General features: G+C 36.9%; 1 protein-coding gene across 1 annotated transcript in view; it reads right to left on the reverse strand.

The window, feature by feature from the left end:
- Positions 1 to 11195: 11195 nt before the first annotated feature.
- LOC150091029 (uncharacterized) overlaps positions 11196 to 27571 on the reverse strand; it is a 53237-nt gene continuing 36861 nt past the window's right edge. The window contains exon 2 of the mRNA XM_090381286.1: positions 11196 to 12156. Within this exon, the coding sequence (XP_090237412.1) occupies positions 11426 to 12156 (731 nt within the window). The 3' untranslated portion in view covers positions 11196 to 11425. The remainder of the gene's footprint in view (positions 12157 to 27571) is intronic.

Genomic DNA, 27571 nt, shown 5'->3' on the forward strand with positions numbered 1-27571 from the left:
TCTGACCATTTGGTTTGGTCGTCCCGGAGTATAAACAGAAAATTTATTTTTTATTTATTTTCAGATTTACATTTTTAAGGTTTGACTGATAATTTTTTCGATTTAAATCTGTAATTAAAATATTCATTGACAAATGTAAAGTATGGGCAGCAGTGACCCCAGAGTAACATATCAATTGTGTGGTATTACACTCGGGGTAGTGGAGAATGAAAAAGGCTTGGGTAATTGTGCAGTCAGATATGAAGTTTTCTGAGCAGTGCAGACAATTTCCAAAAGTAGCTCACAGTGTCTTGTGAATGATATACAGGAATTTTTCTAGCAGGGATAAGGAGGTGATTATCTCCTTGTAAAAGGCAATGCCACACTTTGAGTAATGTATACAGGTCGGGAGGCCTCATTTTAGGAAGGATGTAAAGCTGCTAGAACGAGTACACAGAGGGGCAACGAGATTGGTGAATGACACAAAGGGTTGCTCTTACGAAGAAAAGCTTAAGTTCTGCAAATTGCAGTGTCTAAAGACTAGGCATCTGCCAGGTGATCTGATTGAAGTGTTTAAGGCCTTGAATGGTTTGGTTTGAGCAAGCTTAATGCTGATGGGATTGTTCTTCTTGCCCTGGTTAATCGCCTAAGGGGGCATAAATTCAAATTAAGGAAAGACAGTTGTAGAATAGATGTGCGGAAATTGGCCTTTAGCCAACAGATGGTTGATTGCTGGAATAAACTTCCATCTGTCGTTGTGAAAGATGACAGCTTAAATAAATTCAAGGCAGAACTAGACAAACATTTGGAGTGAATGGATGGGTGAAACGGGAAGATTTTTTTTTTTTTTTTTTTTTTTTGGCTGTATAAGCTTGCTTTCTTGCTTCATATGCCTCTACTAATCCTAATGCTAATATAAGTTTACAATTTACACATGTTACTGTTTTAAGCTGTAGTCATTGTTTTCTTTGAATCTTCCCAGATATATCTAATTTTAAAATAATTAAATTAGTAACAATTTTTCCTGGAAGAAAACAATAAATGCTGTAGTACTGTAATGTTGAGAAGTTGGGGCATAGCAGCTCTGAACTCCTTATGAACTGTTTAATGAATTAGCCGATGAAGTTTTATTTCTGAATCAATAAGGTTTCGCAACTTGGTACTCGTTTGGAGAGCTCTGGGTTCGAGTTCTGTGTGGAGGGGATGATTTCTAAAGGCTTCTTCAATAGGCGCTGTAGTTAGCCGATCTCAGACGGAGGGTCTTAGTTGTTCCCTGTGAGTGTTTCGGAGTTTTTCAGTCAGTATAACTTGCAAACAGGCCCCTGTGCGCACGAATACACACAATACACGATCACGCAATAGAGTATTGGGCACTGATACGACTAAACCCCAACAACAACTGAATAGTACTTAAAGGGTATCTTATAGTCATAATTGCTTATATTATCTTATAAACGTTAGAAGAATTTTAAAAAAATAGTGCTAGTATCTTATAGGATTATAAAGAATATTTTTCCGATCACAAGATTGCTTTCTGAAATTTGGAAGGCAGCTCAGAGAACTACATTAAATTTCATAAAAGTCGGCCAAGATTATGTTTCTTGTATGCATAATTGAGAAAAAAAAAAAAAAAAAAAAAAAAGCAAAAGCTGATTATCACGACTTGAAAATAAATATAAGTTTACTAACTATTAGAAAGATTTATTAAATAATTGCGTAAAATATAAAAATTACATGTTTCACAGAAAGTGTGATAGAAAAGTTAAAAAAAAAAAAAAAAAAAAAAAAAAAAGGGGGAAAAAAAAGCCGACCAGTTTCTGTTCATGACTGTCATTTTCCGTTACACATATATATATATATTTTTCCCTCTGTACATGAAAGTGATTTCGTGCATCAGCTTATAGGAAATATACCAAAATAAACACTTTAAAATCCAGGCAGAGAGAGGGGGAGAGAGAGATGTCACAATTTGTTGCATGGATCCTTTAGGACAACACGTTGGTACTAACATTGGAACACTTAATATTTTCGGATTGTAAAAGATGATTTTTTTTTGTAAAATATGCTGCATTTGAAAGAATTCTGAAATGCTGCATTTTACAATTTCCTGTAATTTGTTGAATTTGTGAATTAAGATTAAAATGTACTGATCTTATTTCTTTTATATAATAGGGAAAAAAAAAGAATTAGCCCACGTTTTTCTTTCTTTATTATTATTATTTATATGTGTGCGATTACAACTAAAATGAGGAGAGAAGCTTATATATACAGAGAAATCTTTTTTTTTTCTCAAATGAAAAATAATGACGACTGCTACATGATATTATTATCATTATTAGCCATATGGTGCAAGGAAGCCTGAGGCTTATGCTGCACCAGACAAAAAAAAAAAAAAAAAAAAAAAAAAAAATGCAGCGTTAACCTGAGAGAGAGTGAGAAGTAAGAGAAGTAGAAGGGAATCACCAAGAAAGCAAGAAAGGGAAGAATGATGATATCCAGCTCAGGACCTTGGGTTTGCCAAGCCCATACTTACCAGATGTGAGCCCCTGGGGTAACCATAAAGAGGAATAATCTGTTCGCGGCCGCAGGCCAGGATTATATCATGATACGTAAGATTAAAAGGCAACAATTATAACCAGAATTTTATAAAGAATGTTGTCTTATCTATGAAGTAACTTCATAGCATTCCCCAGACTAAATTAATCACGTAACGTGTCTTGGGCGACCGTGGTTCAAGCTCGCGTGACTGCTAAATATGGTGCTGTTTCTTGTATTCTCTCTCTCTTTCTTTATCTTTTACACTCCTCTAACCGTGTGGTCGACCGAAATATAAACAGAAAATTTATTTATATGAAGGCCGCCATAATCAAGTAGTCGGGTGCTAGGGCATAAGTGCACACGCGTTGAGTGACATTGTTTCAAGCCCGCATGACTGTTAAATATGGTGCTGTTTCTTGTATTCACTTTTGTATCTTGTGAACTCCTTTGACCGTGTGGTTGCCCTGAAGTATAAACAGAAATTTTCTTTATTATTTACTGTATTTATTTAATGCTTTATCTTCATGGCCTGAGTCGCTTACAGTTTGTGGCTAAAACTTCGACTGGAAGAGCTCCGACCAAAGTTGATACATGAGGGAAATACATTAGTCCGCAGGCAAAAAAAAAAAAAAAATCATTAGGAACGTCTTAAGTTTAATTGCGTTAGATTCAGGGACTGTGTTACTTACAGTTTGTCGCTAACACTTCGATTGGTAAAGCTCTGACCGAAGCTGGTATATTCTTCTTCCTCAAATCATTGTACACAGGAATATAATCCTACCTACCTAGTATTAAACAGGAATTCTGAAATAATGAAAAATGAAAAGGAACTCAGCTAAAAAATCAGTTTCTGTATAATCTTTATTGCAAACAAATAACGAAGTTTACAAACTCTTCGTACATATATTAAATAACAATAAATACTTGCAGCAAGCAACAAAAATGAATCTTTAAATATAACATGACAGGGAAACACTATTTCCCCTCGAGAAAAGTTTAATTTATTTTTGTACAGTTGGCAAGCATACAATACAAGCATATTTTACATCTGTACAATAACTCTAAACTAATTGATATAGGTAACTTCGTGACATTGATAACTTCGTGATAACTTAACATTGATAACTTCGTGATCTATCAGGGCAAAAAATGGAATTAAATTCAGATACAGCTAACCATGTCTTCACATCACCAAGACAGGACTGAAAAGATATGCTATTATTCTCAATCATAACGTATGTACAGCATATGAGGGTTGTTTATATGATAAACAGAGATTTGGTTCAAGCAATTATACAGAAATTTGGAGTTGGCCTATGGCATGCATATGTCAGATATACAATGTATAGGTGTAGGGTAGTCATGATATACATGTACAACGTACATTTTGTCCAAATAAGCATAGAATGCCGTAATGGAGTTTATAACCTGACAAAGCGTTCACTGCATGCAAGTTCTTTACAAGGATACTGGGGTAGCAACAGTTCATAAGTTGTGTAACAATTCAGTAATAATAGGTTACCTATTTTATATTCTGCGGTACTTGTTCAAAATCAGCAGTATCCTTTTATCTCTCAGTATAATAAAATGACCGTACCTTTTTATTAGAAGTATGCAACACTGATCCGATCCCCTGGGTAAATATCTACCCAGATCAAATTACAACTAATAAATTCTATAATTTTTACTCTACTTACATAGCTGAAACTCGCTATAGTTGGAGCCAGAACTGTTTTCTTGAATTTTCCCACTTCAATTTTCAAAATCTTCTATTGAATTTCACGAAATTTACAAAAATGTGACATCAAGTGTGCATTAAACCCACCTAATTTGCCTATGGCTTATGAAACATGACACTTGATTCGTTCGTTTCTTTTGGAGGGGGAGTTTCTCTTTACAGAGCGAAATTGTTTTCGTGGCGCGGAGCGTGAGAAAACCGTTGGCTACGTCACACCGTCGCCCGTAAAGTTACGTCGAATATTGAAGGGAAGGGAAGGTAGGTAAATACTTTTAGTTGAGTAGCAGTGTTTTTGAAAGGCGAACAGATCGTATTTCCTTTCTTCAACGTGTATTGCTCCTACGAACAGAAGATCAAGGAAATTCATCTGTTGTAAACCGGACAAAACTGTAAAACTGATAACACTGCAAAGCGCATTTTATGAAAACAAAAAAGTTTGCTTTATTGTAATTATTTTTAGTAAACAATATCGGAACAGCAGTTTCCTGGGTTTGATCTTGTAACGAAATTTCGAGAAAGTATTTATTTATAGTTGCGTTATAAACTTCGAAAACTTGTGCATAAAAGGAAAGAAAAAAATCATCCGCTATGAATAACGTTCTTTCTTGAACTGTGTATTCTTCACAAAACTGCAATATTTATAACAATTCAAAGCTAACAGATTACGACTAACGGCTGCTCAAAACCTATTGTTAGAAGATATTTGCTTGTTACGCTTTGATGTCATCACAAAGGGAGAAATTCATATTTAGTACAGAAGCGGAATAAATTCACTATCCACGGTCATAAAGCTGTTCTAGCTGCAATAAACAGATAACCCCGCTGAAAAAATATATTTTCTCCCCATCACTTCTCTTGTTTTTGGCAGATGGGTCGCTGACTGCTAAATGCGGTCGGTGACCGGTGACCGCATTTAGCAGTCTCCCTCCTTGTGGTCAAAGATCCCGAAATAGAGAGAGAGAGGTCATCCCGGAATATAAATGGAATTTGTTTGTCGGAATGCTGCCCACCAATTATCACTCTTTTAGTGACCTTCTAATGTAGGTTGTGTTCAAATAATACACTTTGCCAAAATTCGAAATTGCTACATCAATTAGGAGCACAAACCGTTTCCCCCAACATAACGAATTACTTTATAGGTATAATAAAGGACGACTACTGATGATTTTTACTGACTGGAAGGAACTGTCCGCAATAAAACATCTGTACAAGGGCGCTCACTCAAAAGAAGCTATTTGCATTCAGGGACAAGCTATACAGCGATTTTTGAAATGCATAATGCAATTCACTCGCTAATATTTCCAGAGGGATTGTTCAAACTATTGTTCCTGAAAATAATTACGAAAAAGCTAATCGGCTTCACTGTAGGACTTAGGCGTCCTACGTTGAAGCTGACTTATTAGCATCTGTTGTGAAACTGAATTCAAGCATCGAAACATATGACTCTTTGTGCTGAATATTTCGGGCGTGTGTTCACAATGAACAATTTTTGATGGTATCGAGGAAATATCTGATTTAGTCCTCTAAAAACAATTACAATAAAGCCAACTTTTTTTTTTTTGAAAAAAAAAAGTTGGCTTTATTGTAATTGCGCATTGTGGTGATCAGTTTTTCCTTCTGTTTTCCTTCCATTTCCAGTATGGCTTCCAATAGATGAATTTCCTTGATATTTTGTTAGTAGATACAATACATACTGAAGAGAAGAAAAGATATTTTTGTTTTTCAAAAATTCGTTGCAATTCTTTCGTACAACAATTACGAAAACCAGTAAAGCAAACTGTTGTGAGAGAGCCATGCGGGAGAGCTATGCAAATTAGTGTAATGATGCTCAACTGTTTGTTTTCCACGAAAATCGTTTACATTTTTACGTTCTCCTTGGATCACCTTGGTAACGCTAATTGACGTAAGCTCGATCAGTCAATTATCTCTCCGCTTGCGTTGATTCGTTTTAGCCAGAGGCGTCCAGATGACGCGCGAATTTTTGAACTAATGATATAACTCGTTTTATTTTCAAAGCTTGGATCTTGTTTTGCCGACATCAAAATTTAGTAAATTGAAATGTGATCGTACATTTTTGCTGTTTTAGAGTAAATTAATAGTTTTTGCTGAGCGCTAAAGGTAGGAAATCAAAGAATATACTTCTGTTTATGTATATTGGGAGTTTCAATTTTGTAAATTGAGTAGAAATTATGGAAATTACTTGTTTTTTTCAGGAGGGGCAACTTTCAAGTTAGGGTTAAAGTAGAGTTAAAAAAAAGGTGGACTGGTTCGGGGTTAAGTGACATCCTAACAACCACATGACTGATACTGTTATTACCAACTGGATAATAACTCACGATTTGTCGAGAAATAAGGAGTAACGTATAAGTAAAGAACTGCTAACAAGAACTACTAACATTTAAAAACGTACACAAATGTTTTAAGTTGTTAGAAGATTTTTAATTATCGTTAAAAATTAATGTTTTAAATTAGCGTTCGTGTTTTGGATGAGAGTCTGTTATAGTGAGTTGTACTTATTTTTATTTTGTCATCAGTGAGAATACGCCTTTCTCGAGAAGTTGTTCGTTATTATTATCCAGTTGGTAACTTGACAATATAGGTCATCTAGTTAATAAAATGTCACTTAGCATACTTCTAGTAATAAAAGGGCATTTTATTACACTGAGAGATAAACGGATACTCTTGAGGTTGAAGAAATACCACAGGATAAATAACAGGTAAATAACTTATTTTTGAGTAGTTAAGAATACTGGGGTAAATGAATATAGCTGTTCTCTGTTAAATAAGTCATGCAACAATAAAAGGAGTTTTTTTTTTTTTTTTTTTTTCCTGCCACGACCTAAATGTACGCATCATATCTTTCCATTATAATTCTGCTATAACCCTGCCAGTGACGATGCAACAGTTTCGATTAAAATGGAGGCATTAAAATTGATGCAACAATTTCGATTAAAATGGGATGTAATGGCAGCCCATTTTAATTATCAGAAGATGTAAGCTCAAATGTTTCTTTACAGACTATAAAAAATGAAAATGCGTATGCGGCAAGAAATGAGTTACAAAGAAGGGGTGGTGGGGCTTCTTGCAGTGGGCTGTGTCCACATATGAACGATGGTTATGAAAAACCATTATGAAGCACAAATAACGAATTTGTAGCGGAAACATCAGAGCTCTTCCACAAAGGATGATTCCGGGTATGTCCTGTGGAGCCAGATGCCTAGAGATATTTTAATTTGATTGCTAAAGAAACTATAACGGAACTTAGTTTCTACACACAAAATCACGATAAATATGGAACGCTATTATTTTTATTTTATGTCATTTTATTTTTTCTTTGTCATTATACTGTATTTTATTTATTTTAATCAGATTAAGGTGAACACCTTACCTCGGAAAAGCCAAACGAAGCCAGGGGGTTTCTTGCTAATATACAAGGAGAGTAAGATTTAAGTGATTGTCTCAGTTCAACAGACAGAATTTTACAAAATTACTTAAATGAATCATTATGAATTCCATATTCACTTGTGTTACATAAATGAAACACAAGTGAATATATATAGATAAATAGGAAAATACATAGTCAGTCGTATGACTAAAATACAAGGAGAGTGACATTTTAGGAATAAGACGACACAGTATATGACAATATTACTTAAACGCATATGAATATAGAAACAGGGAAATAATCATGATTAAATGGTCAGGACCTTTCTTTTACCAATCTAAATCTGGTAGTTGTTTGGCAGGATGGTGTACACGCGATGCACAATGTCAGTCTGGTAGTTCTTTTCTTTGTGAAATCAGACACAGTCTACATCCAGGGTGAGGAACATACCTATAGTATTGGAAGGGAACATCCGGTCTACAGATTTTATCCTGTTCCTGGGTGGCTGCATTGTAGTTTGGCTGTGTCGACGGGGTCTGCTGGAAATTGGGTGGCGAAAGACTATCTCAGCTATGCTAGGGATTTCTATATTTTTTATGATGAATTGAGAGAGTAGAAAATTACAAAACAGCCCTTGCGAGTATTGTAGAAGATAACATCGAGATTGCACACTGCGTGGAAAAAAATGCAGACTGACTTCGATTCTCAGGGCCGGTAGAAGTTGAGAAACTAGTTCCATCAGGATAGGAGGAAACTTTTTTTTAAAACATCGTCATCAAGTTAGTCGGTTTCGTGCGAACATTGAATGACACGCGACTCACAGACAGCATACTGACACCTCGTGACCTTGGTTGTGAGGTGTAAATTCTAAAAAACTCCAACCACACTCATACTGCAAAAAATATTGTCCTTTGTAGTCAGCACAGAGGTCACGATCGCATCCTTCCACATCGTGGGGAAGGATGCGATCGTGACTTGGGTTTGAGTCTCGTCTAAACAACAGGAACTTACATGGGCTTCCTTTATAACGTGCCCTAGTGGGTAGCATGTTGGTAGAATCGCCGTCCTCCCCACGCCGGGTGGAAAAGACCTGAGTTCGAATCCCATCGATGACGGGAGGAATTTTTATGGGTCTTTTTCACAACGTGGCTGAGTTAGCTGGTTTCAGGCGAGGTAGCATGGCATTTTTCTCGGTTTTTTCGCCCAGAAAACAGAAAATCGACCTCAGAGCACATGCAATTTACAGACAATATACATCATCAAACTTTCTTGCGACGATCGACTAACTGGTTAAAATAAATTTATTAAAATAAAAATGAAATATACATAAGATAAAACAGAAATAAAATAAGATAAAAGCGTTAAAATACATTACGAAGATTGGTTTGTCAACAAACTATTACCAAACATTGAGCCAAAGCGCATTATCGTTTTAGATAATGCTACAGTGTTGGTATGGAAAATATTCCAAAGAAGTCTACCAAAATATCAGACATTCAAACTGGTAGAAAAACAAAGTCTATGGAATTCCGATATACTGAAGGGTCGAATTATTATCTCGTTTCCGATGTTCGCAGCAGGTACGATTCACATCGTATTGATAACATAGCCCTGCAGAATGGACGTAAAGTTCCTCGTCTGCCTCCATACCATTACAATTTAAACCCAATCGAAAATGTGTGGTGCCAAATCAAAGGATTCATTGCGGTTAAAATCGCACTTTCAACGTCAATGAAGAACGGCTTATCACAGAAGGAATAAATCGTGTCACAGCTGCACAGTGGGCAAACTACGTCTAGCATGTAATAAAAAAGGAAAATAATATGTGGGAATCAGACGGTTTGGCAGAGAGTGCTGTTGAACGTTTGGAAACTTCTATTGGGGAACCCGACACTTCTGATTACTTAGGTGTTAACCTTAGTGGAATTACACTTTTATGAACATTAAAAACGGTTATTTTAATACCAAAAAGGGGGGGGGAAGAAAAAAAAGAAAAGACATTTCTAAGAAAAAGAATTTTACATATAAAGTGAAATAACACTTGGCAAACCTAAGTTGGCAACCTGGAAACAGTTGGCAAACCTAACGTACCACACATTTTTATTACATGTCACATTTCACTTAAATCAAAACGTCTCTGACTTAAATAAAGCATCCAACGAACTTTGCCGGTAAAACTGATGCGCGTTCCGATGGCTACCGGCGTCGTGAGTGAAGGCAGAGTGATACTTTCGTTGTTTGCGTGATGCAGTTTCTGTGATACGGCTACAGCCATAGACTGTCCAATATACGGTTAGTTAGCCGGTATAGATACACCTTCCCTTCGGTGCGAATCTTTCTCTGTGGGATTACATGACACTGATCCCTTATTAGAAAGTTTTGAAAAGTAAACGATTTCACGTGCACGATGATGATGATGACGCGACTACAGTAACAAGATGATCAAAGATCAGTTGCTTGAATTCTACGCCAAAGAAGGCATATGCTTGTGCAACGCTGGTACATATCTCTGTTCACACACTATGAGATTTGTATTAATCACTTGCAATACAATATAAAATATACACATTTTGTATGGTTAATTTGAGCAATCCTTAATTGTATATGGATGTTGCCTATGTTGGTCCATTAATGTTTAGCAAATGAAGCCTTTTAGTTTTATTTATAAGGACCACTTTAACTAAAATGCTTGGCTTCCCATTGATAAAGTGCCAATTAATGCAGAAATGTCATTTATGAGAAGTGGAAAAAAAATTCTATAGCTTGGAAAATATCCATCTTCAAATAACTTTGTAAACTGATAGGTGCGGTTTACTGTGAATATTTTCTAATATATTATTATTAACTGTCTCCAAGCGTGCCCTGATAACCGTAACTTCTGTAGAAATGTGTGTTCACGGACATTTGCACATTGTGACATTGTGCGGGCTGAAAAACCCGAAATTATTCAAGGGGTGAAAATCATACACCATCCGCTTGAGATCGGCTAACCTCGAATGAAGTGGACATCAGAAATTCCTCAAGTCATGGGTGGGAGGGATAGACGTGTGTGTGTGTGTGTGTGTGTGTGTGTGTGTGTGTGTGTGTGTGTGTGTGTGTGTGTGTGTGTGCGCGCGTCGAAGAATAATACGCGTTTAATTGAATCATATCTCTGCTTATAATGATCATTTTGAAATAAAGTAATCACTCTTTAGCTATGATTGTAACCTTGCAGTAATTAAATCTGGGGAAATTTTTTGGAAGGTTTAAATCAACATAAAATTTTAAAGCTTTAGGCTTTTTGTTTCATTATAAAACTTAAAGCTTAACGCTATAAAAAATTTCGAACAACTCTTCCGTTATAAGAATATCTACAGAGGTAAGTTTTTGTGAAGTATAAGCAGCAACACTGGCTGAACTAAGATTTGAAAGCAATTTATGTAAACAACGAACCTCATTTTTTATTGTAATTAGAAAACATATAATGAATATTTAAGCTTAATTTTATGGTTTAAATATTTTAGAAGTAATAATAAGAAGCTCCTATAAATAAATAAGTACTAGGAGCAGGGAGAATATATCTACAGTGATTTAATCCGGAAGGGTAGTGATCTTACACTTAACAGATGATCTCTACAGCAACTATCATATACCGTATCTGTTGTAACAACAGGCAGTATTACAAATCTAAATTCATAAGAATGCTCTGCCTGTTTTATTTATTTATTTGTTATCATCAGTACTACCACGTGTACGAAACAGGACATACTAAACCTAATGAAGTCGGTAAATTCTGACATTTACAGTTAGAAAGGGGAGAAATTTAAGTCGTGATGAGCGAAAACCTTGTCTAAGTCCACTGGAATTTCGCCCTTTCTATAACATCTGGGAGACAATTCGTGGAACTTTAGTCCAAGCTTATTTAAAATATTCAGCGCTCCCTGATTACAGTTAATTGACATTATCACTAATCCATGCGCCTTAGGGAAGGCTCGAATGAGGCTCGAGAGCAATACTTCTGCAATGTCTTGACTGTCTGCATACAGAGGACCTACCTGTCCATGTCCTTGGATGCTCAGTTTAATGCATCCGTAACCACTTACTTTACCATCCCGAAGTGCTACCATCGCTACACTGTCACCCTCTTTCACTGTCAACCGTACTATCTTTTCACGACGATAATGGTGAACTACTTCGTCATAGCCTATGATGTCATCAAGGAATTCGTCGCTGATTTTTCGGATCTCCAGTCCAGATAAATCTTTAAGAAGACTATCTACATTAAACTCATTAGCGATACATTCCATGGACTGCCAATCACTAACTACAATAGGAAATCCAGCCTTGTCACGGTATGTGGATAGTCGATCAGGAACTGCATTTACTCCCGCATTTGTGTCACCAATATGCTGCATGGCTGCATTCCACACTTTGATACCAATACCGTGACATCGATAGATTTCACGGACAGCATATAGTCCAACAAATGCTAGGTCATCATTCTGAAAAGCTACGGAACAAACTGCAATCACTTCACCTAAGAAAAGAAAGTAAATACATTAAAGCATGATATATTAGACATAAGTTAAATAAATAATAATACTGTAATAACTTCTTTACTGCAAGTAGCAAATTAAAGTAAATAAAATAAATACAGCCGTTTAACCAATTTCCGCTTAATAGACGCTGCTCCTTATGTCCGATTCCCAGTACTGTACTGTAGTCCAGAATAGTAGGCTCTTAGAGCCTACTATTCTGGACTACAGTAGTACTCTAGCCGCTAGAGTACTACTACACCGTGCCCGCCTATTGAGCTGTATGCTTTTCGAGAGGTGAGCTCTGGGCATGTTTGTACCAGTAAATTTATTTGTTGTTGTAATAACAATAAGAAACTTAATTAAATATTAAATAAATTAATGAAATATGGTATGTTAGTTGTAGGCTGTTTTAATCACATGAGCAACTTAAGCTTATACTGCGCCGTATATAATATGTCTGTAAATCGAGTGTGTTCTGTGGTCGATTTTCTGTTTGCTGGACAAAAACCACCCGAGTTTCCGGGAGAAAAAAAACCATGCTACCCTAGCCTGAGACTGACTAACTCAGCCACGTTGTGAAAAAATTCCTCACGTCATCGACGGGATTCAAACTCAGGTCTTTTCCACCCTGTATGGAGAGAACTGTGATGATGCCAAATTCGCCACTCACGAGGGCATGAAGTATGAATGAGAAACGAAAGAGAACTGCTGTTTCCATGAAAAATAAGTTGGATGCACTCTGGAAAAACTCGATAAATGTGAATAATTAAAAAATTCTGTTGAATTAGGTGTGGGTGAGACAGGTAAAATATTGGGGGAAAAAATGATAAGACATCTAGAAGGGTTTGGCATTGTTTGTTTCACAAGGATAGTTAAGTTCTCGCTCCACAAGAAAACAACATTACAGTTTAATGCTGAGTAGAATTTAATGTTTAATGCGGCAAAATGCAAGATCATGGGGAACAGCAACCACAAAATAACTTGTATACTGGGAAAGGGTTGAATTAAAAACAATACAGAAATAAAAGGGATCTTGTAAGTTACGATACAAGCAGATACGAAAACAAGCAGATTCTGAACACTGTAAACAGACGGCCAGGAAAGCTTACGGTGTCCTATCGAAGTTGTCCTGTAGAGATGGGAGGTCATAATCTTACTGTATAAGGCAATTGTAAGACCGCATTTGAAATTCTGTGTTCAAGTATGGAGACCTGAAAAAAAGACAAACTTCTTGAAAAATGGCCAAAGATGGGCAATTCGAACAGTGAGATCGACAAAAGGGCGACCGTACGAGAAAAGACTTCCACTATCTGGGCTTTTTTTTTAGAGAAACTAGGACATTCCCATTTTTAAAAAGAGGGCAAAACTAGGCCATTTTAAACTTTTGTATTAACAAAAAATTATGAACGTTATATGATTTATTGAGAAAATAGAAATTTCTTCTGATAAAATAAAACAGACATTCTTTTAAAAATGCACTTAATACTTTTAAAAAATTAACATTTTCTAAGATTTTTGGCGGTTTAGTAATTTGATCTTAAAATTCTTGGCATTTCTTTTTCATATTATGTGTAGTAAACAATAAGACTTTATTTACTTCAAGCTGTAACAGGTTTCTTCCCTTTTGGTCACTGAATGTTCATCAATGAAGACCGAATATAGAAGGAATAAATACTGTAATTTTTAATAATTCAGAACTTAATTCTAAAGTTTGACAAAAAAACACATTCCTTATGCAGTAGTTCATCAATTTTATACCATAAAATTAACTGAACAGCCTTGAAGAATGGATAGGGTGACTATATATTTTTTATGAAAACTAGGATAGCAGAGGAAGAAATTAATTTTAGGAAGAATACAAAAAAAAGGACTATAAATTTTTTTATTGCAAAAGATAAAAAACAGAAAATAGTGGCAAAATAAAATACATATTGTTGACATAAAAATTAAATAGGTATTCTTTTAAAAAAACATTTAATAATTCATTGAAATTAATATTTACTTGAAGATAAAATTTCTGCTAAAACTTTTGGTTCATTAATTATGTGGTTGTAAAATTCTTCACATGTCATTTGCATATTATATATAGTAAATAATATTCCTTTAACAGCTTCAATTTTTAATTGGTTTCTTTCCTTTGTCCACTGACTATTTATCAATGAAAATACACGTTCAACATTTGCATTGTGGCCAAATACACAAAAGATGAATTGTACAATTTTTAGTAACTCTCAAGTTAATTCAGAAGTTTTACATTGTTTAAAAAACATCACCCATTTCTCATTTGCAGTTAATGTATTCCATTTCTCATTTTCTTGTTGTGTTTCCAAGAATAATTTTAAATTATGCCATTGATCAAACAGTTTTACATCATCGACTGTGACTCCCTTCTCACAAAGATATTCTAAGCAGGAATAAACATTGTCCCAAGAAGAAATTTCTGCCAAATCGATCCATTCTAAGATTTGAAACTCATCTAATGGTTTTAACCATGATTCAATATATTTTAAAGTACGGCCATACAAATTCTCGATTTGAACTCTAAACTGTGTTTTCTGTTGCAATTTTTAGTATTGAGCACACTTTTAACGGAAGAAATTTATTTGTTTTCCTCTCCTTGAGCAAATGAAAAACAGTCTTAAGGATTTTCCGCACTTCAATTATTGAAATACAGTCTCTTTTAATACGTTTTATATTTTCTTGAAAGACTGACATGAATGAATGAGCGAATGAAAGGTATGCCTCATTCATATCATCTTCAAAAAATGTTTGCAATATTGCTGGTGAATCTTCCAGCGACAGAAAATAGGATTTAAACCCTTCATAAAGTTCTAAAATGCGATTTATGGCTGGAAAGAGAGATAACCATCGCGTTTTGGTATAGTATAAAGGTTGCTTATACTCTGTCTACAAAATTGCAAAAGTCCTTTAGTGATTCAACTCTCACAGTATAAATAGAGAAATGATTGTAGATTACCCAAACCAGCATTTCTGTATTGACTGGTAGCACATCAAAACTATAATGCACAGTATTATTTAAAACGTGTGCTGGACAACCAATTCCAATTAATTTATCATTAAGTTTTTCTTTTAGTTTAAAATACACATTATTTCTTTCAGCTCTTTTGACACCACCGAAGTTAGTATTACAATTATCACCAGAAAAAGAGATACATTTAATTATAATGTTCTTTTTGGTTAAAACATCACATATCATATTTGCAATTGTGTGTGATTGGGTTGATTAATTATATCTAATAATTTACATTTAGTTCCACCGTTTTGATAGTCAAAGTACTGAATTAAAATTGGGAATATTTTCAGTGAACCATGATTGCTAGCATCTGTTGAAATGCTTATATATGGTATGTTCTTTAAATCATTCATTACAAGATCAATTGTATGTGGTCCAAAACTATTATTTATGATTGCCTCAGCCTTACTTAGTCCTGCCATACATTTTTTGACAAATATGTAAATCAGGAAACATTCTTTTCATTAGCGGAATCCAACAGCGAGCGGTATGATTGGTGATGCATTACTGTATGATATGCTGCCACGCCTTCAGAAGCTCTGATGAGTTTAACATCCTTGTTAGGTACAATAAATTTTTCCAAAACATTTGATGAAGCCGATGCACATCTGCTGTTACGCTTATGTTTTTCAGTGTTCAGATGTCCTTTCAAATCAAGTTTTCCTTTATTTTCAACAGAAATAACACTATTGCAAATGATACAGATTACATCATGTTTAGTTTTACCTTTCTTGAATGAAGGATGTTCTTGAAGCATTTCATTAGTTACTATGCACTTACTTTTTCCCATGTTTTTGCAGCAATACTGCATACAATACATTGCTTTCTTTTGGAAAACAGTAGCAACTACTTGCCAGGGACAAAAACATAAAACGATACTTTGATATTATAGATGTTTTTGCTGCGATAGTGAGTACTGTGGCACTTTTCTGTTATAGCCACCGTAACTTCTGCGCTATCTATTGGCGGCCGCGTAAGCTATAACGCTCTCCATTGACGTAGATATGACAGCACGTGTGGTCTGTGATATTTAATGAAAACCCGACGATATTTAATGAAAACCCCTCTATTAGTGCAGCAGTAACGTGGATATAACAGAAAAGTACCCGTACTGTATGTACCATAATTTGTTTGGGTATCACTTACATTCTTATAAGTGATGCTTAAATGAATACAGAGGGTGTAAAAACTAGGACAAACGAGGACAAATTTTAAAAACCAGCGAGGACACCTTAAAAAAGAGGACATGTTCTCGAAAACCCGGACGTATGGTCACCCTAGGGCTACAGATACTGGCAATCGGGCACCTTAGAGGGGACCTGATTGAAGTTTATTAGGCTCTGAGAGGGATTAATAAAATGAATAAATGCGAAATTTTCACTGTTATAAATAATTCCAGATCAAGCGCCATAAATTCAAATTACGGGGGAAGAAATTTAGACTAGATTGTAGGAAGTTTTCTTTTAACTAGCTTTTAACCGTTGAATATTGGAATAAGTTGCCTCCACACGTAATTGAGTTTGACAGTTTGAAGAAACTGAAGGGTCAACTAAATAGTTAGCTACGTGAGGAGAGGCGCAAAAATTACAAAAAAAAAAAAAATTTTTTTTTTTTGTAATTTTTTTATCTACTTTGACCGCTGATTCAAAAGACCGTGGTTTCCTTGCATTATATGGCTAATACTAACACAAATACTAATTAGAAATAATGACAATGCATTTTGACTCTAATTGTCAATTTGGCTTCAAAAAAGGATGTTCAACTGAAGATGCCATTATCTCCCTAACAGATTACATTCAAAATTCAACTTTAAAATACGTAATAGCTGTGTTCATTGACTTCGAGGGAGCTTTCGACTCACTATGGTGGGAAAGCGTTCTCAGGTCGTTGCGTGAAGCCAACTGTGATAACTACATTTATCGAGTGATCAGATCTTACTTCAGTGATAGATTAATTAAGGTCTGTGCAGGGTACTTAAACTATTCAATTGTTTCCAGAGAATGCCCCCAGGGGTCGGTCTTGGGGCCTCTCCTATGGAACGCAGTGCTGGACCAGTGGTTGGTCAAAGATCACGAGGACACTCTCAAAATAGCTTATGCCGACGGTCTGGTTATTTGAAGTGGAAGGACGGTCAAGGAGGGTAATTGACAAATTTTATGATTTTCCGAACTCATTTGGTATACAATAGACCTTCAAAAGGTCTAATAAACAACTCTCAAATTCCCTATGTCTCAAGCAACAAATAATTAGGTGTAGCACTGGATGACAGATTATCATTCTTGCCGCATGCAACAAAACTGTTAGAAAAAATCAGTAACTTCACTTACTCCGTGGTTAGAATCTCTAAAAAATAATGGGGGTTGACGAAGAAAACCCTTTCATTATACTAAAAGACAATATTCTTACCGACTGTGTCTTATGCCGCCAGTGTATGGTTCAGAAATGTTATCAAAGTGAAAATACGTACCAAACTGATATCCTTACAACAGTCTGTTCTTTCGGCTATCAATTGTGCTCCTAGAACAGTACCTAATGATGCTTTACAGGTGTTACGTGGTATGATGCCCCTTGACCTGTTTATTATATATAGAGCAATGACTCATCGTTTGAGGAAGGGCCTCGCTACGGAAATACTGGGGATTTCCTCAGATCCAGCAAACAACTTAAACATAGAAAAGACCAGAATTTTGGAGGAACTTGTAAAGGTGTGGCAAATCCGTTAGGATGAACGTGAGCACGGACTGCTTACTAGGAAGTGATTTTGTATCAAAGATTCAAGTTTTCCCGTGAAGTTTTCCCGGTCATCAAAAGATGACCACATCTTATTTACTTACAGGTCATGGTTCCCTCCGTTCTATGCTCTTCGAAAGAGGACTGGAACCTGATTTTTATTGCACCTGCGGAGGCTTGGAGACGTGGGCCAACTTTTCCATTGCCTATTATACTCACAGGTCAAATTGCACTTACAAACCGCAGTTCCAGATCCCACGGAGGCTAATGTAAACATACTTGTGGAAAATAAAACTAATTTTAAGGCATTACAGATTTTCTCCACCTTGGCTTTCAAGAAAAGAATCGAGCTGAGAGCTCAAACTGCTAGGCAATTCACTTAATAGATCTTTAAAATCTAAGGTAATAGATGGACATATGAATGTATGTAAACTGTGTGTATTAATAAAAGAAAAAAATGGAATGTGGTTTATGCAGAAGACGACATGGTACTATAATCAGCGGATCCATGACGGTAGCATCAAAGAAAACGCCGTGATCTGACATCAAAAGATTGATGGTGCAGAAAGTTTTTCAGCATGTGACAGATGGCTTGGACGTTAGAAAAAATGTCATGGTGTTCATGCATTGAGTATTTAACACCAAAAATTTAACATTTAAGATCATTTATGAACAGAGGAAAAATTGGTTGGGGAACAGCTGTACAATATGGACCAAACAAGTCAAAATCACAAGTTACCTATAAAAATGAAAAGAGTAGCCTGTAGCACCAGGATTTTAAAAAATCCAAAAAGGATAGAATCACGATAGTCGCCTGAAAAAATGCAACTGGAACTCACAAATTGCCTTTTTTTCCCTTTCGTTTCTCTTTTTTTTTGTTTTTTTTTTTTTGTTGCTGGTAAATCAACTAATCCTAAAGCTTTTAAAAATACAAATTGTTCATCTTTACCCGTTTACAGCTAATCACTAAACGCAGCATGAATGGATTCTGCATTATTCAAAGAATATATATTTTTTTTTTCATGAATTTACATCTTCTGTAAAGATTTCTTTACAAAAGACGTAAATTATAATTCCATCAAAAGATGTAAATTATAATTCCATCATTTCCTTATAAGAAGATAAAGAAATTATGGAAAATGCAGAAACTGAAACCCCGGTCTACTCAAAGAGCGCGTGCTACTGCACTCTCGCTCCTGACCACTCGGCTACGGGGGCGCCTAGAAATCGAAGAAACATTAAAAGCCATGTTTCTGTGAATGTAACATCTTTGATCCGTCCTAGGGATCACGGGATCTTAGGATGTCTAAAGGGAGGAACATAAGGGAAAGTTTTCAGTTCAATTTTGCAAAAAATAGAAGACGCGAAAATAGGTTTTATAGGATCGTTAAGGGTGATCAACATCAAAGATATGTTTACAATATAAGCAATAGCATTTAACCAAATTCCAAGTTCAATTTACTTAATCTTGGAGAAAACTTTGCCCCGAGATAACAACGCTAATGAAAGTCGTCAACTACAAGAAGATAAAGAAATTATGGAAGATGCAGAAACCATACACACAGTAACGGATGGATTTTAATATGAAGGGGAAATTGAATCAAATCCAGAGCCAAATATTTTTATACAGCAGCCAAAAACAGCCTGGTAACAGACACAGCTTAACACTTCGAGAGGGCTTCAAAAAAGATTTGTATTCACCCAGAAGAAGTTGTGATAGAAAGATTAAATTTTTTTTTGTTTGATACCATGAATTCTACTGTATATATTTAATCCAGGAAGGGTAAGGATGTAGACTAGAACAGTTTATCAGATAATCTATCTGATAAACTGAATATTCTTGGTGATAAAGTATAATGTGGAATATATTTATCAATAATAACATAAATATAAAATATGAAGGGAGGACACAATTTTTTACATGAAAAAGTCCAGTTTATTTTTGTACAGTTTTCAAGCATACATTATATAACTTGCTAATAATCTGCTAAAGAAATTTTTACAGGTTATGTTTCTGGTTCATCTGCATGATTCCCACATCAGGCCAAGAGTCTGAATTTAATTCTGAAGAAAATTATATTACAGGCATTATACTAAACAGAAAATATTGTATATACGATGGGGGGGAGGTTCAAAAAAGATTTGTATTCACTCAGAAATAGTTCTGACAGAAAGAATTTTTTTGTTTGACACCTGTGAGATCTCTATAGCAACCACACAAATCTTGGTTTTGATCTGACAATTCATTTTTTATCCTTTGCAGAACTGAATGAAGTGAAGTGTCACAATGGAAAAAGTGGAATACAGATCAGTGATTCAGTTCCTCTTGCAAAGGAAAGTACCGAAAACAGTTCACGGAGAAATGGTTGCCATTTATGGAGAAGACTTAAAAACAATTCAAATGTATAAGAACCTCAGTGTACGATGAAGAAATCCCAGGACGCACGGTAACTGCTATAATAGAAGAGAGTATTGCAAAAATTGAGGCATTAATACTGGTAGATTGCCATATTACCGTCAAAGGACTAGCTGCAAAGCTCCAAATTAGTGCAGCGTCTGTAGAGAATATCATTCATCAACAGTTGCATATGAGTAGTGTCTGCTAGATGGATTTCCAGACTTATGACCTCTTACCAGAAGAAGGAAAGAGCAAAATGTGCAAATGAAATGTCGATGTCCCAGAAAAAACTAAAATACTGCCGCAACCTGCTTATTCCCCCGACTTTGCACCCTCGGATTTCTTCTTCTTTCCTGCCCACGAATAAAAGATTTTCCTTTATTCGTGGAAAACACTTTGCTGCTGATGATGAGGCGATTTCTGCTACCGAGGCGTGGTTTTAAGAACAGTCAGAGGACCTCTACAAAACTGGCCTGAGGAAATCTACTGAAAGGTGGAAAAATGTGTCATGTTGTCTTGTCTGGTAACTATGTTGAAAAAGTTTAAAACATAGTATTTGTTTCAACCTTCTATCACAACCACTTCTGAGTGAATAGTACGCATAAAAATGGATGTGAAAATTACACAAAGTGCCAGTAACTAGAAGGGTGAGGATGGTAGTTGTTGCTTGGTTTTTAGGAGCCTTAGCAACTAAGGTCATATTGCTCCGGGGATATGCGGTGGTCATTCCCTGACCTTTTTTCAGCATGGTCTATGCTTGTTAACAGGAGAGACTGCTTCTACAAGGATGGGATACACTTAAATAGAAAGGGTGCAAGAATATTTGCTGATGCTATCGAGGCAGTGTTAGGTGGGTCGGAAAACTGCTAGCTTGGGGGGGAAGATTCGAAGACTAAAAGGTTAAAAGTAGCCGCAGACAGAGGTGAAGGTGATTCTTGCACAACTTCTATTAGAATAAGTAGCGACCTGGAGCGATGGTGCTGGGGGTTTCAGGGACTGATGGCAGTCGTCGTGAGACAGGTGGGTATATGGGATGTATTAGGGTAACTAAGAATAAGAATAGGTGCATGTATACTTGCATGTATACCAATACTAGAAGTATAGTAAATAAATTTGATGAATTTGAAGGGCTGGTCAAGACATCAAAGAAATTATATATTGTATATACGATAAAGAAATTATATATTGTATATAGCAGAGACGTGGTGTCACACAGATATAAGGAATGCAGAACTGGAATTTGGGGAGTACAATGTGTACAGAAAGGATAGACAGGATAGGAAGGGAGGAGGTGTTATGCTGTTAATTAAGAAAAACATAAAATCAAAAGAAGTGCATCCAGTTGATATTTATGAACAGTGCACTGTTGAGTCAGTTTGGTGTGACATAAGCACTGCGAAAGCAAAAATAAGAGTAGGAGTGTATTATAGGCCTAATGAACTCGAATGAGTACAATGAACAATTGTACAGAAAAATAGAGTGGGCTAGTAAATCAGAATGTCTTATAATGGGGGATTTTAACTTCCCAGATATTGACTGGAACTTCTGGGTTGGTCACTCACACACTAGTAAGACTTTTTTAGATTTATTGGATGATTGTTTTCTGCAGGAGCATGTTCGATAGGCAACCAGAGAGGGTAATACTCTTGATCTGGTTATCAGCAGTGATCATTCGTGTATTAAGAATTTGCAGATAAAGGAACCACCAGGTGGCAGTGATCACAGTGTACTGATGTGGGATTTACTTAAAGATATAATTACCAATCAGGGGTAAAGGAAAGGGTTTTTGCTTCCGTAAAGGTGAGTACAGTGGTCTCAGACAGTTTTTAAATTCTGTACAGTGGGATCAACTGACAATGTTACCAACAGTAAATTCTAAGTGGGAAGCATTCAAGGAATTAATCGTGGATGCTACTAAAAGTTTCATACCTATTAAGAAATATTGTTCAAGGTTTAGGCCTAAATGGTTATCAAATGAACTAATGAGACTCGTGACAGAGAAGAAAAATGCATGGGATGCATATAAATTATCAAGTGACACAGAAGTCTATGGCAGATATAAGCTAGTCTGTAATCAGGTCACAAAGGAGGTTAAGCAGGCGAAGGCAGATTACGAGAAATCTTTGGAAAAACAGCAAGGATTTCTTTACTTATATAAACTCTAAAAGGAAGGGGATGAATCTGATTGGTCCATTTGATATCGATGGTTCCACTGTTGATGATCCTGCTCAGACAGCAAACAAACTGAATGAGTATTTTGCATCTACATTCACACATGAGGAGTTATTAAGGTTTGAAAATGGCAGAAGGTTATCAAATTGTAGCATGGAGGTTAATGATTTTGTAATAACTGAGAGCAAAGTGGAGGAGAAATTGTTGAAGTTAAACATAAGAAAGGCACCTGGGATGGATGGGATCTATCCAGTTATATTAAAGGAGGCGGCAAAGCAACTAAGCAAACCCTTAGCCATAATTATGAGAGCATCCTTGGATTCAGGGGAGGTCCCCACGGACTGGATATGTGCAAATGTATCCCCAATTCACAACGGGGAATCGAAGGGGACACGAGTAATTACAGACCAGTTAGTTTAACTTCTGTTCCGGGTAAAATAATGGAGTCACTGGTTAAAGATGCATTGCAGGATCATCTAGACAAGACTGCAGCAATAAGTCAGACACAGCATGGGTTTGTTAAGGGAAAGTCTTGTCTGACCAATTTGATAGGATATTATGATGTGGTTACAAAGGAACTGGATGAAAAAAATAATTTTGATATCATATATTTGGATTTCAGGAAAGCTTTTGACTCTGTTGCGCATGGAAGACTATTGTACAAATTGGAGCAGAATGGTATTAAGGGTAAGTTGCTACAATGGATAAAAGGATGGTTGAGTGGGAGAAGACAGAGGGTGGTAATTAATGGGTGCTGCTCTTCGTGGACTAATGTTATTAGTGGAGTCCCACAGGGTTCGGTGTTGGGTCCTCTGTTGTTTTATATATTTATCAATGATATTGATGAAGGTATATCAGGCTTAGTTTCGAAGTTTGCAGATGATACAAAGGCTGGCAGGGTTGTTAATGACAGTAATGGCAGTGTGCTACTGCAACAGGATCTAGATAATTTGGGGAGATGGGCTAAGAAGTGGCAACTGAAGTTTAATCTTGACAAATGCAAAGTATTGCATATGGGTAGAAGTAACCCCAGAGAAACGTACCAACTGTGTACGTTTCTCTGAGGTTACTTCCCAATGCAGTGTCAATTATTAAGGTAAAAATAAGGATCAATAGATAAAGGTAGAAAATGAAAAAGACTGGGAGTAATTGTGCAGTCAGATATGAAGTTTACTGAGCAATGCAGACAGGTAGCCAAGGCAGGTCATGGGGTTTTGTCAATGATATATAAGAATTTTGCTAGCAGGGAAAAGGAGGTGACTGTCCCTCTGTATAAGGCAATGGTCAGGCTACGCCTTGAGTACTGCGTACAGGTCTGGAGGCCTCATTTTAGGAAGGCTGTAGATTTGCTTGAGCGTGTACAGAGACAGGCAACAAGATTGGTGAGGGGAATGAAGGATCCTCTTACCAAAAGAGGCTTAAGTTCTGCAAATTGCAGTGGCTGGAGACTAGGCACCTGCGCGGTGATTTGATTGAGGTGTATAAGGCCTTGAATGGGACGCTGAATTCTGATGGGATCCTTCCACTTGTTCAGATTCCGAACCTAAGGGGGCATAAATTCAAATTAAGAAAAGACAGATGTAGAATAGATATGCGGAAATTTGTCTTTAGCCAGCGGGTGGTTAATTGCTGGAACAAACTTCCATCTGTCGTTGTGGAAGTTGATAGGTTAAATAAATTTAAGGAGGAACTGGACAGGCATTTGGAGGGAATGGTGTAATTTTTTTTTTTTTTTTTGGCTGATGCTGCATACACTTGCTTTCTTGCATCACATTCCACTACTACTACTACTACTTTCCGCATCCTCCGTATTTGGTGGTCACGGGCTCGAACCACGGTCTGATCAAGAAGCGTGTGCCACGCACTGCTGCTCCTGCTCACCTGGCTACGGAGGCGCAGAGGATGGTAAAAAAGGCAGTGTAGTAGATATGTGAAAGGTGAAAGAATGTTAATATCCTAAAAGTTATGATGAATTAAGAAAATTATGAACTGAATTACAAAGCCAATAGAAGATGGGTGAACTGTAAAGTAAAATTAATATAGTAAAATACAAATAAAACAAAAATAAAATAAAAAAATAAAAAGTGGTAGAGCTGTTATCAGATATGGGGGGAAACATATTTAGATAAAGGTCGAATATAGGTAAGGCAAATGTGTACAGAATCTGATGTCAGTTGAAGCAAATATTGATACATGATCAAGTATTTCATCAGGGGACAACACCTGACCATGTATCAGGAACTGCATTTCTATACTTGTCCATAGTAGTAGTAGTAGAAGAAAGGTGAAAGGCCAAAAAGCAACAAAAATGTAATTAGCGCATTCTAATACAGTATGGATAAGGTAGTGCCAATGCAGTGTCAATTATTAAGGTAAAAATAAGGATCAAGTTAGAATAAAATATGGTTAATATAAATATGTAAAGTTTTGTGTAGGGTTTAAAAGTTGTAATTTTGTGGAGATTGGAATTCAATAATTTGATAATTCAATAATTTGGAATAAATGACACTGCATTCGGACTACCTTGTCCTTCCTGTATTAGAATGTGCTAATTACATTTTTGTTGCTTTTTTGGCCTTTCACCTTTCTTCTACTTCTACTATGGACAAGTATAGAAACGCAGTTCCCGATACATGGTCAGGTGTAGTCCCCTGATGAAATACCTGATCATGCCATAATGCACCTCCCAAGGTTTTTGCAGTACTTTGATCCAAGCCCGAGGCGGGATTCGAACCCGCGACATTAGAGTTGCTTAGGCAGGCACGTTACCCACCCAGCTAGCCCGGTCGGCCTATGAAAACTGAATGTGACCCGTTGACCACGCGAGGTACGAGAGTGCGCAGTTAGTCGATCTACGTAGCATAGATAAGGTGTCGGTGGTTCAGTAGGTAGTAAAATTCCGAGCGTGATGGGTAAAAAGGAAGGATTTATCAGACTTTGATAAAGGACAGACTGTGGGTGCTCGACGAGCTGGTGCCTCGATTTCCCAAACGGCTGAACTGGTGGGGTGTTCAAGAGCCGCCGTTGTTAAAGTGTACCAGGACTGGCGTCAAAATGGTCAAACAATGACCCGATGGCAAAACTGCAAAAGTCAGCGAAAGGTTGATTTTAGAGGTGAACGCCGGATCCGACGACTCATACAGGCGAACAGGCGCAGCACTGTTGAAGAGTTGACTACCCAATACAATAGGGCCAACCCGGAACAATATCTGGCATGATCATGCGTCGTACGCATGGGCTACACCAGCAAGACGACCCCTACGGCATCCTCTCCTAACCAAGGTTCATCGGCGTAAAAGACTCGCCTGGTGCAAAGAGCATGCAAGTTGGACGCAAGAAGACTGGAAGAAGGTATGCTTGTCGGATGAGTCACGTTATTTTCTCCACACCGTGGATGGTCGTGTACGGATCTGGCGTCAACAACATGAGGCTCTTTCATCTATCATGCATGGTATCAAAAGTGCAGGCCTGTGTATGGTGTGGGGTATGTTTCACTGGCAGGAACTTGGACCACTGGTGCATGTGGAACAACGTATCACTGGTCTCCGCTATCGTAAACTACTTGCTGATTGTGTACACCCCGCTATGTTACAATTTTTTCCCGAATGGCGACAGTGTCTTTCAAGATGACAATGTGCCGAGCCATCGGGCACTTGATGTGCACGAATGGTTTGAGGAACACAGTTCTCACTTCCAGCATATCGATTGGCCTCCGAACTCCGATATCAATCCTATAGAGCACTTGTGGGACACTATGGAAAGGCATATCAGGCGTCTGGATACACCAATCACCTCCATACCCGCATTTCTAGCTGCATTACACACAGCTTGGTTGGCCATACCTCCCGAACAATTCGACATCATGTTGAATCAATGCCATGTCGGATAGCTGCTGTACTGAGGGCAAAAGGAGGACCTACGAAGTATTAGGTAGATGGTCATAATTCAGTGATCACTCAGTGTGTGTATATATATATATATATATACACACACTGAGTAGTATATATATATATATATATACTACCGGTTCCGATCTCGCCATATAAAAGGGCTTCAATAATATTACTCTCATATTGTAGCACAATGGTTACGATCACTGCCTCTCCACGTTTTGTTGAAAGAGGCCGGGATTCGTCCCGTCAAATCGATCAGACTATTTCACACACCCTGTCAGTTAGTCGGTCTGAAGTTTGCGTGGTTTCCCTTCCTCTCTCCCACCTCGGAGAGTAGGTTTGTTCATTTAGCAAAACAGACAAAATGACTACAACCGTAACGCCGACATATCCAAACACACAAAGGGTCAAAAAAGCGGGCGTCTAAAACGTCGACCCTTCAAAATGCCAGCGTCGACAAACTGCGCACTGCCACAAGAGATGCTCAGTATATAACAGATTAAAGATTAAATGCAACCCAATCGGTCCACAGTGATCTTTGTCTCAGTTTGTCTCCACGTATGGATATATCCAGTGGCGTATTATCCTATATCCTATGGCAAAGGTGATAGTATTAGACGACAGCCTTAAGCTCAGATAAGAGGCCCAAAGGGAAATGAGGGAAATGAGAAAAGTTACAAAAAATAATTACCTTGACCAAGGCCCAATGATACGCAACTGGATACCCATTGCAGAAGTTCACAGAATCCACTCCCACCTTACAGAGATGCACAGAAAGGCAGGGAATCATTATGAAGACCTGGATCTATAACCATCTGAATACTAACTTTATTAAGTGTCTGTCTGTTATATAAGAACTATAACAGAGTACACTTGAATGTTTTCATTATACCATACTTGTATGCTACAGACATCCAAGCAGGACAACTATAACTGATCCATTAAAACCACGGTTTCAGTAAGCCTGTATGTTGGTATGGGGGGGGGGGATACAGTGAATCTGCACAGCGACTAGGAATGAGCATAATGGGAAGAAAAGTTGGATGATCAAAAATGAATTGTTAGCTTAAGTCGATCCCGGATGTCTCTATGATATCCCGGTACTTCGATGATCATAAGAGGTCATCAAGTTATTGAACTATCCGATTTCGGATGTTCTCTATGAAATGAAATCAATGATTATATTG

Source organism: Mastigoproctus giganteus, chromosome 1, assembly GCF_048544385.1.
Source record: "Mastigoproctus giganteus isolate SK-2022 chromosome 1, ASM4854438v1, whole genome shotgun sequence".
Taxonomy (NCBI): domain Eukaryota; kingdom Metazoa; phylum Arthropoda; class Arachnida; order Uropygi; family Thelyphonidae; genus Mastigoproctus; species Mastigoproctus giganteus.